Raw genomic sequence first — 21580 nt, 5'->3', positions numbered from 1 at the left:
GGGGGGGGGTGAATGAACATTTTCCAAACCCTCCCAGATGTCGGGCACTTCTCGTGGGAGCTGGCTTTATTTTCGACATTTCGACATTTTTTTTCCGCCAAGTGCATGATGAAAAAGAAAATTTCATTTTTTTCCCTTCTCATCCCTAATACTCCTTCCTAGTTTACAGAGAAGACTGGGGATAGTTGCAACACTTGCTTTTCTCTCAGTTACTCAGAGACTATTTGCACTAGACCCACCAAACGTTTATATTAAACTTGAATCTACATATAACACATTCACAATATTCATTTGAATGGAAGAAGGTCCAGGTTCTGATTACTTTATTTGTACCCATAAGGTAAATTCTGTTCACAGAATTTACCCTACCCCCCCCCCCCCCCCCCCCCACACACACACACTAATAATATTGTTGTATTACTTACGTACTTACTATTAATTAATTAATTTTATTGCGTATGATGAACAGAACAGGCAAATTTATTATAAGATCATGACAGGCTGGCAAAATGATTCGAAATAACTCGTTTGTATTCTCTTACATGTTAAAATGAGCAATTATTGTTGCATCTGTTGTGTTATGGGACTGAATTAGCTGCATATTTTGCCTATTTTGAACTAAAAATATTGAAAAATACTGTTCTGTGGTCTGTGTTGATTTGGCTGCTGAGCTTAGGGAAAGTTACAGTGACCTGTTGTCACCATCTCCTGACAGATCATGTGTTAACTAGACATGCTGACCTTGACACATGCTAACCATGACACAGAAGTGAACAAAACAATGACTCAAAGAGGTTGGTTTTGATTAATTCATGCTAAAGGCCAGGAAAGTTTGACTTTCATACCTCAAAAACAATCTTTTGAATAAATGCAGCAGCAGATGTTGAATGTGTTTTCTGTCTTCCTGGTAGGAGAGGTTTCTAAGGGAGCATGTGCAGTATGAGTGTCATCACTGTAGCATGTCTCCAATTGAAGGACTAAGACTTGTTGCAACCATCCCCTAAACTATATTGTTAAACTGTGATGATGAAAATATTTAACATCAACAAAATCGGTCACGTGAGGCACGAGGCAAGATGGCCGCATGGCACTGAGCGCTGTTAATATAGCCCCTTTTATTTGTGTTTACTGGGACCCATACACCTAAATACTTTAAATGAATGTATATAAAGGTTTAGTTTTAAGCTATGACCTCAAAGAATGAGCCAGCGTCGACCAAGAAGCAGGAGTTGTCGAGCAGAAGACAAGCTAACGTTAGCGAGTCTCCGGAAGACATGGCTACGCTAATTAAGCGAGCAATTGCGTCGGAGATGGAGTCCCTGCAGGAAACGGTGGCCTCCATGTTGAAAGACTCACTTGAGCAAGTTTTAAGTCCGATCGAGAAACACCTGGCGGAGAACGGCACTATCCTCAAGTCTTTGAATGAGAAATTGGAGGAGCATGCTGAAAAGTTCAACACAGTATTCAATCGGATGGATAGCATTCAAGCTAACGTGCGTCAAAGCGAAAAAGACAGTAGCACCTGTCTCGCGGAGCTGACCAAGCTTCAAAAGAAAATTAATGAGTTGGAGGATAGATCCAGGAGCAACAATGTGAGACTGGTCAATTTACCTGCGGGCGCTGAAGGTGAAAATCCGCAGGGCTATCTTCAAAAGATGTTGCCAAAATGGATACCGTCGCTTAAAGGCTCCCACAGCACCTTGGAGGTCGAAAAAGCCCACCGCATCTTCTCCAACAATACAAACCATGATCTTCAGACTTCTGCATCACGCTGACCGGCAGGCGATCCTGGAGGGAGCTAGGAAGGCTAATCCATCCCTCCCCGATGGCACCAAGCTGCGGTTCTTTGCTGACTTCAGTCCGGGGACGGTGCGGGAGCGTCAGGCATACAGGGAGACCCGCGCCAAGCTACGACAAAAAGGAATAGACTCCTACCTGGTCTATCCAGCGATTCTGAAGGTAAACTACAAGGGCAAGAAGATGTCGTTTAACTCGGTGGAAGACGCGAGAGAGGCCCTGAATCTGTCGGTGCGGGACAGCGAGGGGTAACGTTAAATGCTTGGAGGAAATGGGTGAGCAGTAACAGTTAACGTTATAAAAACCGTGACTGAAAATATTACAACATTGATAAGTGAAAGTACCATGGCTGTGGAGGGAGAGGGGGGGGGGGGGTCTTTCAAGGAAATCTTAATAACAAGGATTCACTAGAGAGTTTTTACATAATGTCATTTAATGTCAGAGGCCTGAATTCTCCAAATAAACGTACAAAGGTTTTAGATGATCTACGTAGAAAGAAGGTAGACGTCGCACTTTTACAGGAAACGCACGTTAGACTTGAGGACACTTCCAGGGTTCAAAACCACCTTTTATAAATCTGTAGTGGCTTCTGCTGACGGCACCCGTACTAAAGGAGTGATGATATTGATGAAATGCAACATTAATCTAGCAGTCGAAAAGGTGGCCTATAACAGTAGGTACAACATCACACTCAACTTCGCTTCACGCAGATGTCACACTGATATATATGGCGGATGTTCAACGGTCACTCCCAGTTGTATTAGAAATTTTGGAGAACTTTGGGTACTTCTCGGTAATAAAGTTAATTTATCAAAATCGACATTAATGCTTCTTAACATAGACCAGAAGGATGTGTCCATCCCCCCGCAGATAAGTGTTAAACAGGAAGTACTTTACCTGGGTATTAGAATCAGCACTTCCTTAACGACTATTGCTAAAACCAATTTCTCTCTAGTTCTAAAAAATATAGAAGATGACATCAGTAGATGGAAACATTTGCCAGCATCAATACCGGCTCGTATAGCGACCAATAAAATGAATATCTTGCCCCGCATTAACTTCATTAGCTCAATGGTTCCACTGCCACCCCCATCAGGCTATTGGCAAAAATTAGACTCCTTATTGAGAAGTTATGTTTGGAAGGACAAACGACCTAGTATAAAGTGTTCAGTGAGTAAGCCCAATGGAGGACGGGCATGTCCCAACTTTAAATTATATCACTGGGCGTTTGTGCTGTCTTAAAGTTTGGATGGATGACGATAAAGTTTCTTCCTGGAAAAGTATGGAGCAAGATTTAATCGCACCCATAAGGTTGAAAGATTTTCTCCTGATGGGCATTTCTTCTAAGAAGTGTGGCTTACATTATGGTCCCAAATTTTCTTATCTATTGCAGGTGTTTAGAGCGGTGGAGAAATTTGTAGGTCATAAAAGTATTTGGTGTAAGTCATCTCCATTATGGAACAATAATCATATTCTGTCTGGGGGGAAACCATTCATTAATAAGGATTGAGAAGAGAAAGGCATTAGAAATCTTAATGACATCAATGGATCAAGAAATATCCTTGACTTTCAGGAAATGATCTCTCAATATGGAATTGATGAGCAATCTCTTTTCTTTTATTTTAGACTGAGGTCTGCATGTAAGGCCTACAGGGTTCCCTGGGGAGCAGAACTTAAAAGTCATCCCATTCTAGGTTGGTTACAGGATGCTCCTAGACGGATAGTATCATATTTATATGATCAATTAAACTCTACAAAATATTCACCCTCAGCAGGAATGAGAGCATGGGACAGAGACGTAGGGGAATTAGAGCAGGATCTGGACTGGGATACAATTTGGAGCAACGTAACTGGTGCGTCCAAAAACCCAAACCACCAATACATACACTTGAAATTTTGTCATAGAGCATATGTAACACCTGCAATCAGACATCGAATGGGATTGACAGATGATCCGTATTGCACATTCTGCACCCCTGGAACCTTGGGCTCGTTTGTTCATGTTGTATGGGAGTGCCCCGGGGTTTTGGATTTCTGGGGGAAGGTTATAAGAACTTTAAATGACTTAGTGGGAATACAACTGCCAATGGACCCTTTTGTACATCTTTTGAATGACGAATCCAAACTATCTCTAACAGAAAAATCACGCAAAATTTGGCTGGCAGGACTGACAGCAGCCAAAAAGATTTTATTCCAACGTTGGAAGCCTCCTCATGACATCTCCAAAACTCATTGGCTTCGGAGTTTCTTGAATATCGCATATTTGGAACTGTCGTCAGCAAGGATTAACAATGCTCAACAAGGCACAATTTCATTATGGACAAACCTGATATCAGACCTGAAATATTGTCTGACTGGATAAGGACACAGTGAGCGTGTAGTTGTGATTGGGCTGGTGGTGGGATAGAGGGGGGGCGGGATTCGGGCTGGGATGGGGGGGGGGGGGTGCTGTTTTTGTGTGTTTTGTATGTTGGTATGCTTTGTTTTGTATCTAAGAAAATTCAATAAAAATTGAATGAGAAAAAAACATCAACAAAATCACCATTAGACTGCAGTGATCACATAAAAGGGGATTGGTCAATAAACATGTTAAAAAAGGTCTGGTCTCTTCCAGTCATCCCACACACATCCTGCAGAAATCGATGCTACGAGCCCTATGATGACGAGATCCCTGGCTGCAGATGTGACGAGAGCTGCATCGCTAGCAGCAACTGCTGCTATGACTACCATGACATCTGCACCGTTCCAGGTGAGACTTCATTAGAACCACACATGCACCCTCCTGGCTAGTGAAGTTCAGCACAGTTCAGGGCGTTAAAGAGCAAAGTAAAAAAAACTTTACAATGCGTGAGCTTTGTACCTAAACTCCACAATTGTTTCTTTCAGCTGAGCAGTGGGACTGCACAAAACTCCGTTGTGGAGAGAAGAGGCTTATGCAGAGCAGATGTCACTGCTCCGATGACTGCCTGTCTGCAGGAGACTGCTGCACAAACTACAACAATGTCTGCCATGGTGAGGACAAGCAAAGATAAGATATGAGTAGATTTCATTAGACAAAATGTGCGAGAATGAGTAGATGATAACCAATTCAGATAAGACAAGGTTGGGCGGTAAATAAACTATCAGAAACAATGTTTGTGTTCCATAACCTCCTGTATGCAACATGTAGGTTATTTAGGTGAACTGTGACACGCTTGTGACTATTTGTTGTATCTAGTCCAAATACGAAATAAACACTTTATATTTTAAAGATTGGTTCTAAGAGTAGGGACCTCTCACGCAGGCTGAGGATGAGAAAGGCATTTTTTTCATTGGTACATTGGAAGGCTGCTTTATTTTCTGATACTTGTTTTTGTGACATGCTGCTCTCTGGCTATTAAAATTGTCTTTACACGAACAAATGGAGAGCCAGCTTAGGTTGAACGCAGTTTGATTTTAGTGGCATTTCTCATGTGCTGCTGTTGGCTGAAATCCTCATTTGAGATGAAGATCCTAGCCTATCCAAGCCCTCTTGATTGCTTGAAATATTAAGCCAAAATTGATCCGATAGATGCAAAGATATCAGAAGTTTGAAAATGTTTGACTGCCAGTGTGCATACAGTATATTTAATACATATTACTTTAATGGTTATGATATCAATTATTGTGGCCAAAAGAATTCATGATAATTCACAGTTTATTGTGTGTTTTGTCTCTTTTTTTCTCAAATGAGTTACACTCAAATACGAGTGTAGGGAGGTGGAGAGACAGTCTGTACAAAAGCGTCTTAATAGAACAATAACGCTTAATGAATAGTGAAAAGACAACAAGATGAACTGACAAACAACAAAAGGTCCACAGGGTCTAACATCTGGACTCACCATATTATCATGTGTATTATTAACACAATATTAGTGTTACATTTTTTAGAAATCGCATCAACACCAATGAGTTGTGCGTGTTTTCCACTCTGCCACAGGAGAGAGAGAGTGGGTGGAGGATGAGTGTGAGGACCTGTCGTCCCCTACATGTCCAGCAGGGTAAGAATTTGTACTGATACGGACTGAGAATCTAGAAATGCAATATGTTCACTGGAGAGAACTTGCTCAAGATATCCTTAGTTTTCTGTCTATAAGTCTGTTTTAATTTCTTGTTTTATAATTGTGTTACGCACAGCATCTTCTCACACCATTTATTATTCTCAGAATAAAATTAGAAAAAAAACAGGTTTTTATGTGTTTGAGGCATTTTGCGAGGAGGGCATTCACAACCTCACAGTCAGCAAAATAGTTGTTTATTGTAGGTATTTAAAGCTGATATCCAGGAGTTTGTCAGTTAATGTTTTTAATGTTTTTAGATGATACAAAGATGTGTATCGAGTTTATGTGTAAACTCCCTGTTTTAGTCATATGATTATTACAGTTTGATAGAAGACACAGAACACATTAGTGTCAGGAGTACATAATCTGCATTTCTTACAGTGCTTTGTTTACTCTGCATCTAAGACTCATCAGTATGTCTGTTATTGTGGGTCTGTCATTAATTCATTATTCTCATCTGGATTAAATTTTTTCCCCTTGTAGCTTTAAGCAGCAGCCGCTACTCCTTATCTCGCTGGATGGACTGAGGGCTGAATACATGCAGACTTGGAGCACTCTCATCCCTGTGCTTGACAAACTCAGTTAGTGTTCATCTCTTTAAACTCAGTCACCTTTTAATGTTGACATCCTGAGAGAAAATTTCTAATTGTGTGTGTGTGTGTGTGAGAGAGAGGGAGGGAGAGATTAGTGTGGGTAAGTTGCCATGTACACAATAATAAATCTATCCAATCCACTTGTAAATGCAATGATGCAAAGAAGCCCTTAATAGACGGTATGTTCTCCAGCTCACTGTTCGCTAATGTGTTTTGTTTTTGTCTACGTCAAAGAGACGTGTGGAACCTCTGCTCCGTACATGCAGGCAGCATTTCCCAGCAAGACGTTCCCTAACCACTACGCAATTGTTACGGTAAAGACATGAGGCCCTCCCTGCTTCACATGGAGCCAATCATGCACACACACAGAAACCAACATTATGCAAACATGACTGTATGTTCCTTTCATGCTTGCATGGTTGCACTTGTGAAAAACTCATTTTGGCGTGATGTTTACAAGTTATAGGGGTTTGAAAGAGCTGCTTGCCAGCAGACATTTGCAACGCAATACACTAAGGACTGCAAGGAAACACATGAACTTGTTGTGGAAGATTTGCCAATGCAGCTCAGCCACTCTGTGTTGTTGCTCTCATCCTGAAGCTACAGCCCTTTTTTTTTTTTTTTTTTTTTTTTTTAGCAATGCTGTTAGCAGGGATAGCAATACCAGTACTTCAATATTTCTACATATATTGGATGAATTGCCATGAAATGTTGTTTAGTCATGATGAATACTAATGACTTTGGTGATCCTCAGATACGCCTCTAGTCCACCATTTAACATTTACCATTTTAGATGAAATGTCTTGATAGCTAGGTTATAGGAATTTGGTACATGAGCCCATCAGGAAGAATTGTATGGCCCCATGTCTGTTCATCTAATTTCATTATCAGGTCAAAATTTGAATCCATCCAACACTTTGATTCACGCTCAAATCCGAACAAAACCAAGATTCCCACCAGCTTCAGTTGCTGTAGAGGTTGAAATAATCTGATATATGTGAAACCTCATGGATATTTTTCCAAATCAACAGGATACACTCTGTTGTCTGCATGTACGCTATCTCTGCAAACTGAAATGTATCAGCGGTGTGTCAGTGTGTCTAGCTGTGAATAATGTGTACTCCCACTGAGTTACAGCTTGTTGGAATCATTCTTCTTTTTATCAAACATCCAAATCTATTTTCTCGCCATAAAAAATCAACAGTGACTCATTTGCAACTTTGCACTTTCACATGTGTGTTTTGTAGAGAAACTGGTTCAAATCCCAATAAATGTCATCACTATTTCTCCCCTCCACTCTCAGGGTCTCTATCCAGAGTCAAATGGTTTGATTGACAACACCATGTATGACCCAGTGTTTGATGCCACCTTCAGTCTGTCTAGTCCAGAGAAAGAGAACCCTGACTGGTACCTCGGACAACCTGTAAGTCTTCTTAGCAACAAGGCCTCCAATCCATACAAGCATATCAGTCTTTAGTTTCTAATCTCATTTACGACCCAGAGGAGTGTTTCCTAATTTCGCACCCCATACCGACAGCAGGAGCCACCCTCTGATATGACCCATAGGAGTGTCTCCTGAAATAGCACCCCTACGGCACCATGCCTACCAGACCTCGGCTGTCATGGTTATCATAATAAACAAGCAACTGTGTCCGAACGTTGCAGTGGTTACTATAATAACGGTAATGGCTTGGTTAGGTTTAGGCATTAAAACTACTGGGTTAGGTTTAGGAAAAGATCATGATTTGGGTTACAACAAGTACTCCCTCAACATCAGACGATCTTTGTTGTCATGGTTACAATCATAACAACGAACGGTCATTGATAATAGAAAACAGTATAAATATAAAAAAAATAACTATGGGTCATAGATTAGCTGCTGAACAAATTACCTATCTGCTTGTTTTTCACAGGAGGACAGTCTCCTTCTTAGGTGTAATCAATTCCAACTAAAACAAATATGACACACAGAAATTAGATATATTGTAAGATGATGCACAGTGTTTCCTTTTCCTGTAGCACTGATGAAAAACAACATTTTAAATATTTCACTAGATAGAGTGATGGAACAAGCAGACAGAAAACAGTACATGCATATAAAAATAGATTGAATTTCAGCTCTCATAAAATACAGTTTGATAAGTTCAAGGTAAAGAAGAAAAGTGAGTTAGAGAATAACCAAGCCAATAGCAGCCAAGAAAAACAGCATTCTGTTATTGGAAGATTACCTCAGTGTAGGTGTGTTGTAAGTGTTGAAATTTATGTATTCAATATGTAAAAAGCAGATTTTATAATCAGAAACTCTGACCTTTATTAACCCATATTTCCTGTTTGTATCTTCAGATTTGGCACACAGCAAAGTACCAGGGGCTGAAGTCTGGGACTTTTTTCTGGCCAGGATCAGATGTCAAAATCAATGGCAGTTTCCCAAACATCTACCAACCTTACAATGGGTAGGACTGTCATTTCTATTTTTCAGAAACATGCTGAGGAACGAGACTGTGAGTTTTAAGGTATCATGTTACTATAGACACTGATTGTACACCATTTCCAAAGAACATACTGTATGTGGGTTGACGATTACATTTTGGATATTAGCTTTTATTTAAAAAGTACAGCACATAAATCAGAGCTGCAGCAGTTGTACTCCAAACCAAGCATGTATCTTTAATCTTCCAAACGTCTTAAGCCATCTTCACAGATAAAATACCGACATGTTTGTCTTGAGCAAAACCCAACATCTGTAAGTATCACAAAGTCAGTTTGCAAATGTTGGAAACTTTTATTTCCAACTAAACAACTGCCAAACCTTTGAGTCATTGGAGTCCAGCATCTCTCTGACAGAACAGAGGTGGACCTTTTTAGTAAAGCTTCAGATTAATCTAAATCAACCAAAGCACATTGAGACTAGTGTCTGTAATTAATTTAAATCTTTCTGTAAATGCTTTTCAAACCTAGTGTTATTCCTCAGAAAATACTTTCATCATTCGGTTAGTCAGAGAGACATATTGCAGTCTGTGAAGCAATATGAGTGCATATGCAGTGTACTGATGCTGCAGTGGGAATGGTTGATAATGCCATCATATTGCAAATGGTCCCATGAAAGTGTTTATTTCCATAAATAGGCAATAATCTCAGGATCTCAGCTGAAAGTTCTACACTCCACTGATTTTGTAACACAGTCAAGGAGAGTGGTTTGCTATCGCTGCGTGGGTTTCGGAGCACAAATGTTACCAGCTCAGACGCTAAGCAAATTACTGTATCACACTCCTCCCTGCCATGTCTTGGTATCATCGCTTCATGATCACCATCTTTGCATTCCTATTCTGGAAGCCCCAAGGAGTTTACTGAAATCATAACTCCATTGGCTCCTCCTTAAATGCATTTCATTTTTCCTGGAGTAATCTGAGGCTTCCCTGCCCTAAATGTGGCTTTAGTGAGTATTTGGAGCAGCAGGAATGTGTGTCAGAGTCAAAATAAACTACAGTGTGTGTGGGCACCCAATGAAGCTCTATGGCACAGAGAATAAGATACATCAGGGTATAAAACATACACAGTACATGTTAGTTATTTGGTTTTGGTCTTTTCAGGGGGTTTGTTGCCAATAAGGAAAATCCAGAATATCCTTTTTACAGACACTCTATTGTATTGACTGTCTGTTTGGAAAATATTGAAAGCAGATACTCTCACAACAGGCAAAAGTATTTACTGGAGAAACTGGAAGTGAAGTCTGATTACGTGTGTAGTTCCTCCCTGTTCTGTAAAAACAGCCTCAGTTCTTCGTGGCCCGGCCTGGAGATGTAGGAAACTTTCCTCCGTCTCTGTTCCGTGTTGACACAATTGCATCACAAGCTGCCAATGTCTTCTCTGTTCTACCGCATCCAGAAGGTTTTCCACTGGATTCAGACCAGGGAGGCTGCTGAAGTTCACTGGACTCTGTCGTGTTCATGAGACCAGTTTGTGACATGAAGCATGAGTGAACATGAGTGATTGTTATTAAGAGCCCAATATGTGCCAAAAAAATATTCCCCACACCATTACACCACCACCATCAGCCTGCACTGTTGACACAAGGCAGGTTGGGTCCTTGGATTCATGCTGTTGATGCTAGATTCTGATTCTACCATCTGCTGCTTCAGCAGAAATCCAGATCCATCAGACCAGGTTTTCAACTATCCAGTTTCGTTGAGTCTGTGTCCTCTGCAGCCTCAGGCTTCTGTTCTTGGTGACAGGAAGTGGAACCTGACATGATCTTCTGCTGTTGTAGGTTGGACGTGTTGTTCACCCTGAAGCTTTCCTGCTCACCACAGCTGTAAAGAGTGGTTATCTGTGTGTCTGTCCATTCTCCTCTGACCTCTCTCATCAACATGAGCTGCTGCTCACTGGATGTTTTTTGTTTTTTTGGAAAAATCCAGGAGACCAGCAGTTTCAGAAATATTCAAAACAACAATCATGCCATAGTCAAGGATTGTTTTCAGGTTGTCTGTCCGTTCCCTTCTCGTGATATCTCAGTAACGCCTTGAGGGAATTTCTTAATATATGGCACAAACATTCATTTGGACTCCTGAATGAACTCACTGAGACCTCACAAAACACATTTTTTTGGCCAAAACTAAAGAATTCATAAACTAATTATGATGCAATTTAACTCAAATGTCTATAAGGATAAAATTAAGTGATGTAACATACCATACACCAAAAAGGTCAAAGGTCAACTTCACTGTGACATCATAATGTTCTGCAAAAACACTTCTGGCTATTATTCAATGCTGTAACTCAGGAAGGAGAGACTGTGACCATATTCCCTGCAACTTGGCAGAACAACTGAAAGGTGGTAATTCTATTTTAATACCATGCTTATCTCACACTGCTTAGTAAAAATATCCTACTGCCTGGAAGAGTGAGGACACTGGCAGATTTAACAATGGGCTCAATGATGTCATTGTCCCTGGTGACTCTTAAAGACAGAATGATTACTCCTCCTCCTTTATTCTTTTTTTTCTATTCTTTTTTTTAGTAAAGTGCCATTCGAAGAAAGAGTATTCACTGTGCTGAAATGGTTGCAGTTGCCAGATGAGGAAAGGTTGGTTTCTCTTCGACTCAATTTAGGAAAAGTCACAAAACTGCTGTTAAATTTAAATCGGGTTCATTTTATTCTGTTTGCATTGGTTGAATTTAAAATCATTTGGGTTGATTTTCAGAATTATACCTGTTAAAATTCTCTTGTTTTCATATTTTAATGTCAAGTCTCAGTAAAGATCATCTTTCCCATCAGGCCAGATTTCTACACATTGTATCTGGAGGAGCCTGATAAATCTGGACACAATTTTGGTCCTGTCAGCGGAGGGGTAAGTTCACCAGACTCACAGACGCATTGGCCTTATCAATGCTGCCCATTGCCATAAATTATTACAGATAAGGCCCCTTATATTACAATTAAAATGTCTGAAGCCTGTTAATAGGCCACTAATGAAAGATCTCAATAAAGATTGATATCTTTAATAGAACCATAAAAATCACATCAGAGAGAGTCAGACTCTTTATGAGACTTAATGTGTAGCTCGGACGGTTATGTAGTGAACTTTGGAAGTTTCACATTACTTACAGTGCAGAGACACGTTAGCAGATCTCCTGTACGGCACTCACTGTGTTAAAGTCTGTGCCGTTTTAGGCGTCTGATCACAGTTAAATGGATATACCATGAGAATACCAAGTCCCTCGTGGACAAATGGTTAGATTTTTTAATTCTGCATGTATTTACACTTAAAGATAATCTTCTTCCACCACTTAAGAGCATGTATATGGAAAGAAAGTCTGCCTCTCTCCAGTATGATCCAGGGGGAGGGGTCAAGAAGATGTGTTTATGTCCAATTCAGATAGTACGACGAAAGAACATCAAAAACTGTTTACAGCTCTAACCAAACATGAAAGCAGTGTTGACAATATTTCAGTTGGTCAGTTACACTACTAGGTAATGGTTAACCTTATCTGAACAGATGATTCATTCTAACAGTGAACTCTGAGACTGAAAGAATGTAGCTTTGGATCAGTTGCAGACTCTTTAGTAACTGTACTAATGGTATTCATATCACAAAAAATGAAAAATGCCTTTAAGAACACTAAAATCCAACTTTTGAAAGTGGTCGAGAATTCATTATGTAGCAGAAGTTCAGGAAAAAATAAATTTTTTTAGAACTACATTTTAAGCCTTAACACACACACACACACACACATATTTCTATCTTTTTGAGGACCTTCATTGACATAATGGGCTCCCTTGGCATTGTACCTCAACCATCACTTTTGGTTTGCCAACAGTTTAAGTATGTAATTCAGAGTTACCAGAGAACAGCTGAACGCTAAGAGATGTACTGCTCTAGGACTTTGATTTAAGAAAGCTCTATTCAACATTAACTCTGATCACAGAAAGCAGAAGTAAGGTTTTTGCCTATTTTTGCTGTGTCCTCTTACAACTGAATCCCTTTTTTGTTGGGCCCAAAGTGGTGAGGTTGATGCCAGTTTAACTTGCCACTTGCCTCACACAGCCCAGTGAGGCTGCTCAACTGATCTGGCGACCTCACTCCGGGGTGGATGAAACCGATTTCTAAGGCTCAGGAAGATCCTTGCAAGTAGGCAGAAGTTGGTAGATGGTTCAGCCTCTGCTGGTTTTTGTTGGTCCGTTTGGGTTAGACTTAGAGTTAGGGTAGGGTTGTTACACTCACTTTCCTTAACTAGACTTGTTGAATAGTCTTGAAAGTAATCTTGTTGTTTGGATGACAAATACTATCAAAGCAAGACTTACAGAAGTACTACAACTATAAAGACTTAGACTCATTCAGTTTGTTATTGAGTTAAAAACTGTGGCTTGTTTTAGCTAAAGATAAAAATGCATGAATCTTAACAGAGAATAAAAAAATGTTGCAGGATGACCAGTCTAGACAAGGTAAAGAGGTTTGGTGAGCAGTTAACAGAAAATCTTGAAGGACAAAAACCAAAAGGGGAAAACTCAAGAAGAACCAAAAGTAGACTAAAAAGAAGAACTGCAAATAGAAGTGAGTTAAAGTGCTGAAGGTGCGGAGGAACTATGGGATGTCAGCTCTTTTATGAACTGACAGCAGACATACATTATGGGGCGGACAACTGGGCCAATGAGATCACAAATTTCCACTGATTAGGGGGGTCAATGAGGGGGGTGAAAACTGCAGCAGCACAAAATTTTAGACCTATGCGTTTCGGCTTATGGTACTTCATCAGGGTCATCCAACCTTGGAAGTATGTAAAGTTGTGTCAGAAAACTCTACTTTGCTTCAATACTATGGTCAATCAACAGTGATTCGACACATAAGAGCATATTACATAGAATATGAAGAAAAGCATATGGTTTAACAATAATCTCAATGCAGCACATCAAGGAAACTTTCATAGTGGTAAACAGGACTGTCTGGAACTGTCGAGATGATGTTCAACACTGTTAATAGATGAACCAGCGTTAAACAACAATAATTTGATAAACAATGTAATAAAGTACAATCCTAGTTGGCCTAGCTCATCTAAAGGTACCAGGTTAGAGGGAGGAGGTTAGCTTCATGCAGGTTCTAGAACTGAGCCGTACTGCTATGTGTGTGAACATACGAGTACCTGATTAACTGTATGACTGACCACAACCTAAGCAAACATTACAACAACAAGACATCAATCAACAAGTACATTAACAAAGTTAAGACTTCTGCTGCTTAGCTATGCTATGCTGTGCTATGCTGTGCTGGGAGAGGTAAGGCCCAGTCAGTTAACGTTACCCAGTCCTTGGAACAAGCAAAGAGGTCCTTTCCAGTGTTCTTGTAAAGTCCAGTGAGTTGGGTGGTTTCCTGGTGGAGTAAAGTCCTGTCTGGCTGTGTCGCTTTGCCGTTATCTCCTTTGTTTTCCTCACAGAGTTAGCTGTTCCACGCTAACTCTGCTACGACTCCTGATGCTTTGAAAATAAGCTGGTCTTGTGTCGTAGCTGCTGATTTCTGAAGAGAATTTGGTTCACTCTCAGTTAATCTGAAGCAGGTCGCTGCTGTTGAGGAGAAGAGTGTTTGTAGGCTGCTGGTAGCAGGCCGGCGAGAGAGCTGGTTTCTCAGGTAGCAGAGCTGACCTGGGCTGGGGCCTTGTTGCCCTTTGAAGAGCCGAGAGGAGAGAGCAGGAGCTGCTCTCCAGAGCAAGCCAAGAAGAGAAGAGAGCGAGAAGAGGGCCAGAGATCTGGTTTTCTTTGGTGACACCCTTGGGGGTCACATGTCACACGCTGACCCACACTGGCTGGCCAGTAAGGTCTGTGGGTCGTCCCCAGGTGTGAACAGTGAGGAACTGTGGAGTGTGAGTTCCTTTGTCCAGTGGAGCAAAGAAACATCTGGTCTCTTGAATGATGAGTCCCAACAACAGACATACCTCTCCCTGGTCAGTAGGTGGTGTTGCAGTCACACGGCAAACAACGCATTAAATGATGCATGACGTTTGTTGATTAAAACATCAGACTGATCTCATGAGCCTCCTTACCCTATCTGTTCATTTACTTGAGATCCACAGGCTGGGTGACCGCAAGAAGCCACTGGTGGTATTGATTTTATCATCATGACAAGGCTTCTCCCTCCCTCTGGTGGTGACTCCATGTCTGGCCAATATTTACCCTTATGTTTTATTTTTTTGAGAGATGGGAAGGCCATTTGGCAGATCTTGTAATTTTCTGATTCAAACCCACCGTGAACATGTATATGGTTGGCAGTGGCGGGCCGTGCATTTCACACCTAGGCCTTCAGTGATGTCCTACTTAGTCCGACTTCAATAAATACCTCTCATAATACCATCATTTATGACACCACGGCTGGAGAAATAGTATACAGAAACACACTTACGCACTAATGGGCATTGCATCACCTCAATTGTGTACAAAACGGGCTATTTTCCGGCGCATTTAAAAATCAATAAACCCGCATCAGCAATTAAAACATATCTCTACGTGATACTGTCAAAACTTAAAAATAAAAGGGTATTTAAAATTATCTGTCCAAAAAGTTTTAATAAGTCCACAAAGAATAGGCAAGCTTTAATAAGATTGTACACTAAATTGCAAAATCGCAGTTTAATATCAGAAAGACACCAACAAGACGGCCACATTTTGGCTGTTTTTCTTCACCATTTCATTGTGCAGCTCTGTTTCCCTGTGCACCCTGTGTACATGTCACGTTCAACGTGAGGCCAGCTAGAAGGCCTTACTGTCAACAACTTGTGATCTGATTGGCTATCGCAGCTATCTATCAACTGTATGTGCCCGTTCACTTACAGTGCACAGACGCCCGCATTGTTCAGATTTCAAACAGCGTGTCAACACAAGCTAGCTGAATTCTGATTGGATAAAACCTCTAACCTAAAAACAACAACACTGGAAGGAGCATAATATGACATGAAGAGAATATGAAGAATACTTTTATATATTTAGGGAAAGTAAATAAAAAATTTAATTCACTTCTATCATAATTATGATCATGATTTCTGGTTATGTTAGGCCAGCAGAGAAGGCCTTGCTGGCCCTGACGGCCCACCACTGATGGTTGGTTTTGGAGCTAGTGGACGTCTGAGAAAGTGTGGTCAAACTAACTAATTCAAACTGTAAAGGTTGGCTGGTGGTTTGGTGTAAGGTTGTATTTGTGTTGCATGTTGGTAACTTTGGTTTAAGAATGTGAACTTTAGGTAGGCTGCTGCCATTTGGGGGAGCAGGATACCAAGGAGTCTGTCACACATCAAGGGTTTTATGGGGTTTTATGGTTATATTGGTGTTTAGAAGATTATCTACATCCATGCAGAGATTTAGTGATACATGTACTTCCAGATATAGCAATAAAAGTGAAACATTGAAAGAGAGGTTTTGAGGTTAACAGATAATAATTACCATGCCTTGATCAAGTTAGGATATAAGCAGCTCAAGTTCTGTCATTCAGTGACAGACTTGGTGTACCCAGCACCAGATCTGTCCTTTGTGCACAAATAAACCAGCCAAACTGAAGCGTTAACTTGTTGGTCTGATTTGTACACTTTTCCATCTTTCGGTCACAAGAAATCATCTTTTGATTTGGTCATCAGCAAGTAGAGGCTAGGAGGGATCAGAGGGGGAGAGACACACCGATATTTGTAATATGTTTCCAGTGAAAAACTCATTATAAACCTCAGCTGTGAAACAGGAAATCAGTGGTCAGGGTTGTTTGATCATAAATAGAAATCTTGGGTTGTAGGTCCGGACGGTATTTGGATTTGGCTGCCTATTAGTCTATTTGTACTTTCGCATTGATTCATTCCAGGCCTGACAAAGAACTTCTGATGCAGTAGAGTAGGGTTAAGGTTATCATTGAACCTATTGGATGAGGAGTGTTATCAGTGACAGAATGAAGTGTACTTGATGTGAGATGCTGCTGAATTTTTTCCTGAAGCCATCGAGAGAGCCTTGATAATAACTCTTTTTAGATAATGGTGGAGCAGACAAAGAAACTGATATCTGAGTGAAAAAAAGAAAGCAAAGTAGAAGCAAGTCAATGGTCTGGACTCAAATGAAGACCAAACATGTAATAGAGGTTTAGGTGATGCATTTCTCAACACTGGTATGAATACATGTTTCCTATATTTTTTATGGCTGCTTTTATCTAGTTGTTATCTTTGAGCTGGTTTGTGTTGTGTTTTACCTCTAGTTTCAGCGCAATATCAAATGCCTCTAACCGGCCACCGGTTGTGAAACTGGAACCAAATTGCTTTGGGATTACTTTGCTTCATCTTGCTGTCTACTTGCCTGAGGATAAAATGTAAATTTGTTTCAGCTGTGACTTTGATGAAACTCAGAGACTGTCCTCCAGCTTCTGTGGTTCACATGCGAAGGAGTGATTCATAAACAAGCAATGCGGCTAATTACTGTTATACAGGTTTCATTTAACTTTGAAAACTCAAAGGTCTGTAATGTTAATAAGCAAGTGATGTTAATGTTTTGTGTTTTAGAAGTGAGAATAAGAAAAGGTTTGGGCATGGGTGTGAGCATTAGTCAACATTTTTATATTGAATGTAAAGACTGGTGTTATTCTACATGTTTCTTATTGTCAACAAATTCTACGAAAACACTTATACCAGCAATGTGTTCATCTGTCTCTTACTTACTGACTTTCCCACCCTCTCTGTGGCTTCAAGTTCCTACTTAAGATGTTAATTTGTTATTAAAAGACAACCTGCTGAGCCACAGCGGCCGTACCTAGGTTTCCAAAGATGTGTGGCACGAGTGCCCACTTTACAGCCGTGCCCAAAGTCAGGCAGTAGGGGAGTGGTAATCAGGAGGGTCAAGAGAATTCCTCTTGTATCTCTCTGCGCACAACTGCAACCAAGTCTATATTTGCAGTAGGGGGCTAAATGAGTGGCCCCTCCTCAAGTGGTACAACCCTGATGTGACTGGAATTGTAATCGGTCAGCTAATGACCTAATAATAGCTATGAACTGTCATTTGGGCTCATACACAGTTATCATAGACGTGTTGGTATTATCCAGGGGAGTGTGTGTTTGAATGTGTGTGTTCATTTTTCACATTAGTGTGGAAGCACGGACAGCTGCAAAAAGAGAAAGGAGAAGAAAGGAAAAAATGGACTTAATGTTCCAAAATAAGATCTGGCAGGTCATTAAGCAGGGCCGTTGTAGTTAGATGCTAGCTCAGGGGATGTTAAGTTTGGCTAGTATCGCTAGCTAGTTTTTAGGCAGCCCTATGCTTTTTTCACTAAAGCAAATGATTCAAATATGAAACGTTTTTAACATAAATACAAAATGTAAGTTCAACTGGAACTTGTAATTTCTCTGTAAAATTAAGTGTCCCACTGTGCCTCTGAAGTCAGGCCTGTGTATTCATCAATCTAAAATTTTAATGATGTGCTGAAAGTCCTGGCTCCACCTTTCCAAAAGCTTCAGATGATCGGCAGGGGAATCCACTCTGGAGTTGTGTCAGGTTGCCCCAGTTTCATTCTGAAACACTTACACTTACCTCTGGCTCATCTCCAGCTTTTAGCAATCTCCCTGGCATCAGTGTGGGCACAAGTGAAGTGCAAAATCAAAATGCCTGAGGGAATTCAGTCACTGAGGAAACCGTGGAACTTGTCTGCCCACTTTATCTGGAGTATCAACAGTAGTCATCAAAAATGCCCACATCCGCATTCCTTGGCAGTCACTCCCACATCCTGTTTTTTTTTTTTTTTTCAAAGTTAAATTTACTGTTGCTCATCCACACATATCACACATCCACAGGTATACGGTGAATGAAGCATCACTTATCTCCAGGGTGAAGATGCAAAAGAAAGACAAAGCCTTTTGACATCTCACAGCTGTAGTCAACCCTGCACACCCGTCAGTTTATTGAGGAGCCAAACAGACTGTAAGGCTATTTTCACAACAACAGTGCCGTGTCAAAAATGCAGTGAATTCTACACTTTCCCTCTTTTTTTATTTCATTTTATAATGCCCACTGCTGTGACAGTTTAATTTCTGCTGTTTATATTTGATCTCATTTGCCAAGGCTTGAACTCTGAAGGAGTTTCCTTTGCTAAAAATATAGTTACAGTAGCTTTAGTGTGTATGGCTTCAGTGATGTCCACTGCTACTCTGCAGTTAGTATTGTCAGACATAAAAAGAAACCTTGTGAATGATTATTGCATAATTAAGAACAGAATAATAATTTTTATGTCCTATCCTTTATGTCTTGACATCATATTGTATCCAGCTGCTGAGGGTCTGTGCTTGTTTCACTTGTCTCCTCCAGCTGATTGAAGCACTCCAGGGTGTGGATAAGATCATTGGTCAGCTCATGAACGGCCTCAAGCAGATCGGCCTACACCGTTGTCTCAACATCATCATTGTGGCTGATCATGGTAACTTACAACATATTCTAATGTGTCTTTGGGAAATTTTTTCTCAGTCACCTGTATTATTTTAAACCAATGAATTAAAATTAAGAAGTGAGTCTAATCAATTTACCAACGTTTTGTGTGGGTACGACTCGGGACGCACCGATACGTTACGCCGGATCGGTATCATGGCAGGTACTGACCTATACAGCAGGAATCAACCGATCCATTATCCTTTTAAATGCCGTTGTTTATGAGGTGAAAGGATAGGGCGAGCTCCCTTTAGGTTTTAGCAGTAAACAGGATGGTGTATCAGTCAGGACACAGGAGGGAAGGCGAGGAGATCCAGCAGGGTTTATTGTTGAATACTCACTATTGCCATCAGTCTGGAATGACAGTAAATCACTATCAGACACTGGTATTATAAGAACACAGAGTAATTACTGTAAATTATTTAAGAAATGTCCATATTTATATGTGTACCAAATACCCTACTAATATCCTTTCTGTTATGAACTACATGAATATGAAGGGCAAGGCCCTTTAACAATACCTCAATTTAGGATTACAAAAGTAAGAGTACAATATTAATAGTGACCCAGACTTACAATATACAAATACAATAATATTCAGAGAAATAAACAGCATTTATAATGAAAGTTCAGAGTGACTTCTGGGTCTGCACCCATCTACTTGAACTCAGTCATTCAGCCTTATGCTCCTCCTTGACCACAGCGTTCCTCTAAAGAATGTCATCTGGCATTTCCATCCCTGCACACAAGACAGTCCCAGTCCAGACTGGTCTTGTCTGTGGTTCCCCGATGGTGGAACAAGCTACTGAATGCTATCGAAGCAGTCAATGCTATCCCTCTCTATGTTCAAGAATCTCTTGGAGACTCATCTCTTCAGAGAGCACTTCTTTACTTGACTTCCCTGCCCTTTGCCTTGCTGAACAGATTTAGTACTTTGTGCTTACTTCAAGGTCTCCCACTGCACTGAAGCTTTGGTGTTGTTCCTCACTTGTAAGTCACTTTGGATAAAAGCGTCTGCCAGATGATTAGCAGCTGACTGTCCAACCTTATATGTTTTCTTAACAGTGCCTGCGCACTTGTTCATAACCACCTTGTGATTTACCATGATGGATCACCTGTCTGAAGAAAGGTCCGAGTGTCTGCAACTTGATTTTTATCGCCTGTTTCCCTGGAAAGAAATGAATCTAAAAACTGTAGTGTCATGAAGTATGAAGTGTAAAAACTTGATAAAACATCCAAAACCAATAGTATGCTCTTTAAGTGGCTGTACGATATCAGTAGAGAGAGATTAATCCGATTGCTGTTGCAGGTATGGAAGATACAAGCTGCGACAGGAAGGAGGTGCTTCAGGAGCTGGTGGGAGACATCAGCAACTACTACGTCACCGAGGGGCCATTCGGACGGATCAGAGCTAAAAACAAAGACAAAGTCTGTGAGTAAATATTCAGAGGGGGCTTTATGAACCACACAGGTGAAAGGTCTGACTCAAGGAACTATAAAAAGGCTTGTGATAGGTTTTGTAACCATAACATTTCATCAACCTATCAAGAATCATGTGGTTTTTAGGTTTCTAAACATGACACCTAATTATCAAGGTCTACTCCCAGTATATGGACTGGCTCCGGTTTACATTTTTCACAAGGTGCATGTATTTTTGGTTTGGTTACAGTGGAACCTGCATGCTCCTAAATGAACCTCTCTGACATTCAACCACTGTATCAGTCCAACAAAGCATCCGGGCGTTTGAGTCAAAGCAGATGCTGATGAAAACTATCGAACGCTGAAGAAAGATTTACAATGGCAAGAAAAACTATGTGAACCTTTTAAAATTACCTTCATTAATTTGTCTAATAAATTTGTCTTCAAATATGGTTAGATCTTCAATAATAATGAACAAACGCAATCTATTTCAACTAATAACACACAAATCATTGTGTTGTATGTGTCCGTATTTGAAACACTGAAACATTCACAGTTGGAAACATATGTCAATGCCTCAGCTAATCGCATCAACAAAAGCTAATTGGAGTCAGGAGTCTTCAAACCTGGAGCCCTGCCGCTGAAACTAAATCAGAGAAATCTTGCATGGGCCATGTTGTCCTGGCAGGACACCACAGAGGGAGCTGCTGCTCTCCAAAAAAAATAATACTTTCCCTGAAGAGAAGCTTGACTCTCAACTGATGATGAGA

General features: G+C 40.5%; 1 protein-coding gene across 1 annotated transcript in view; it reads left to right on the top strand.

Annotated features, from left to right (window-relative positions):
• The window catches only part of LOC111665679 (venom phosphodiesterase 1), a 47866-nt gene that overhangs the window by 5789 nt on the left and 20497 nt on the right, over positions 1 to 21580 (top strand). The window contains exons 3-13 of the mRNA XM_023420754.2: positions 4412 to 4546; positions 4684 to 4809; positions 5756 to 5816; positions 6360 to 6457; positions 6704 to 6783; positions 7773 to 7892; positions 8813 to 8922; positions 11487 to 11552; positions 11745 to 11817; positions 19275 to 19383; positions 20701 to 20823. Coding sequence (XP_023276522.1) covers positions 4412 to 4546; positions 4684 to 4809; positions 5756 to 5816; positions 6360 to 6457; positions 6704 to 6783; positions 7773 to 7892; positions 8813 to 8922; positions 11487 to 11552; positions 11745 to 11817; positions 19275 to 19383; positions 20701 to 20823 — 1101 coding nt within the window. The remainder of the gene's footprint in view (positions 1 to 4411; positions 4547 to 4683; positions 4810 to 5755; positions 5817 to 6359; positions 6458 to 6703; positions 6784 to 7772; positions 7893 to 8812; positions 8923 to 11486; positions 11553 to 11744; positions 11818 to 19274; positions 19384 to 20700; positions 20824 to 21580) is intronic.

Source organism: Seriola lalandi, unplaced genomic scaffold (assembly GCF_002814215.2).
Source record: "Seriola lalandi dorsalis isolate HSWRI2012SDOR001 ecotype SW California unplaced genomic scaffold, Sedor1 jcf7180002054657, whole genome shotgun sequence".
Lineage (NCBI taxonomy): Eukaryota > Metazoa > Chordata > Actinopteri > Carangiformes > Carangidae > Seriola > Seriola lalandi.
This window is presented reverse-complemented; position numbering and strand designations above follow the sequence as displayed.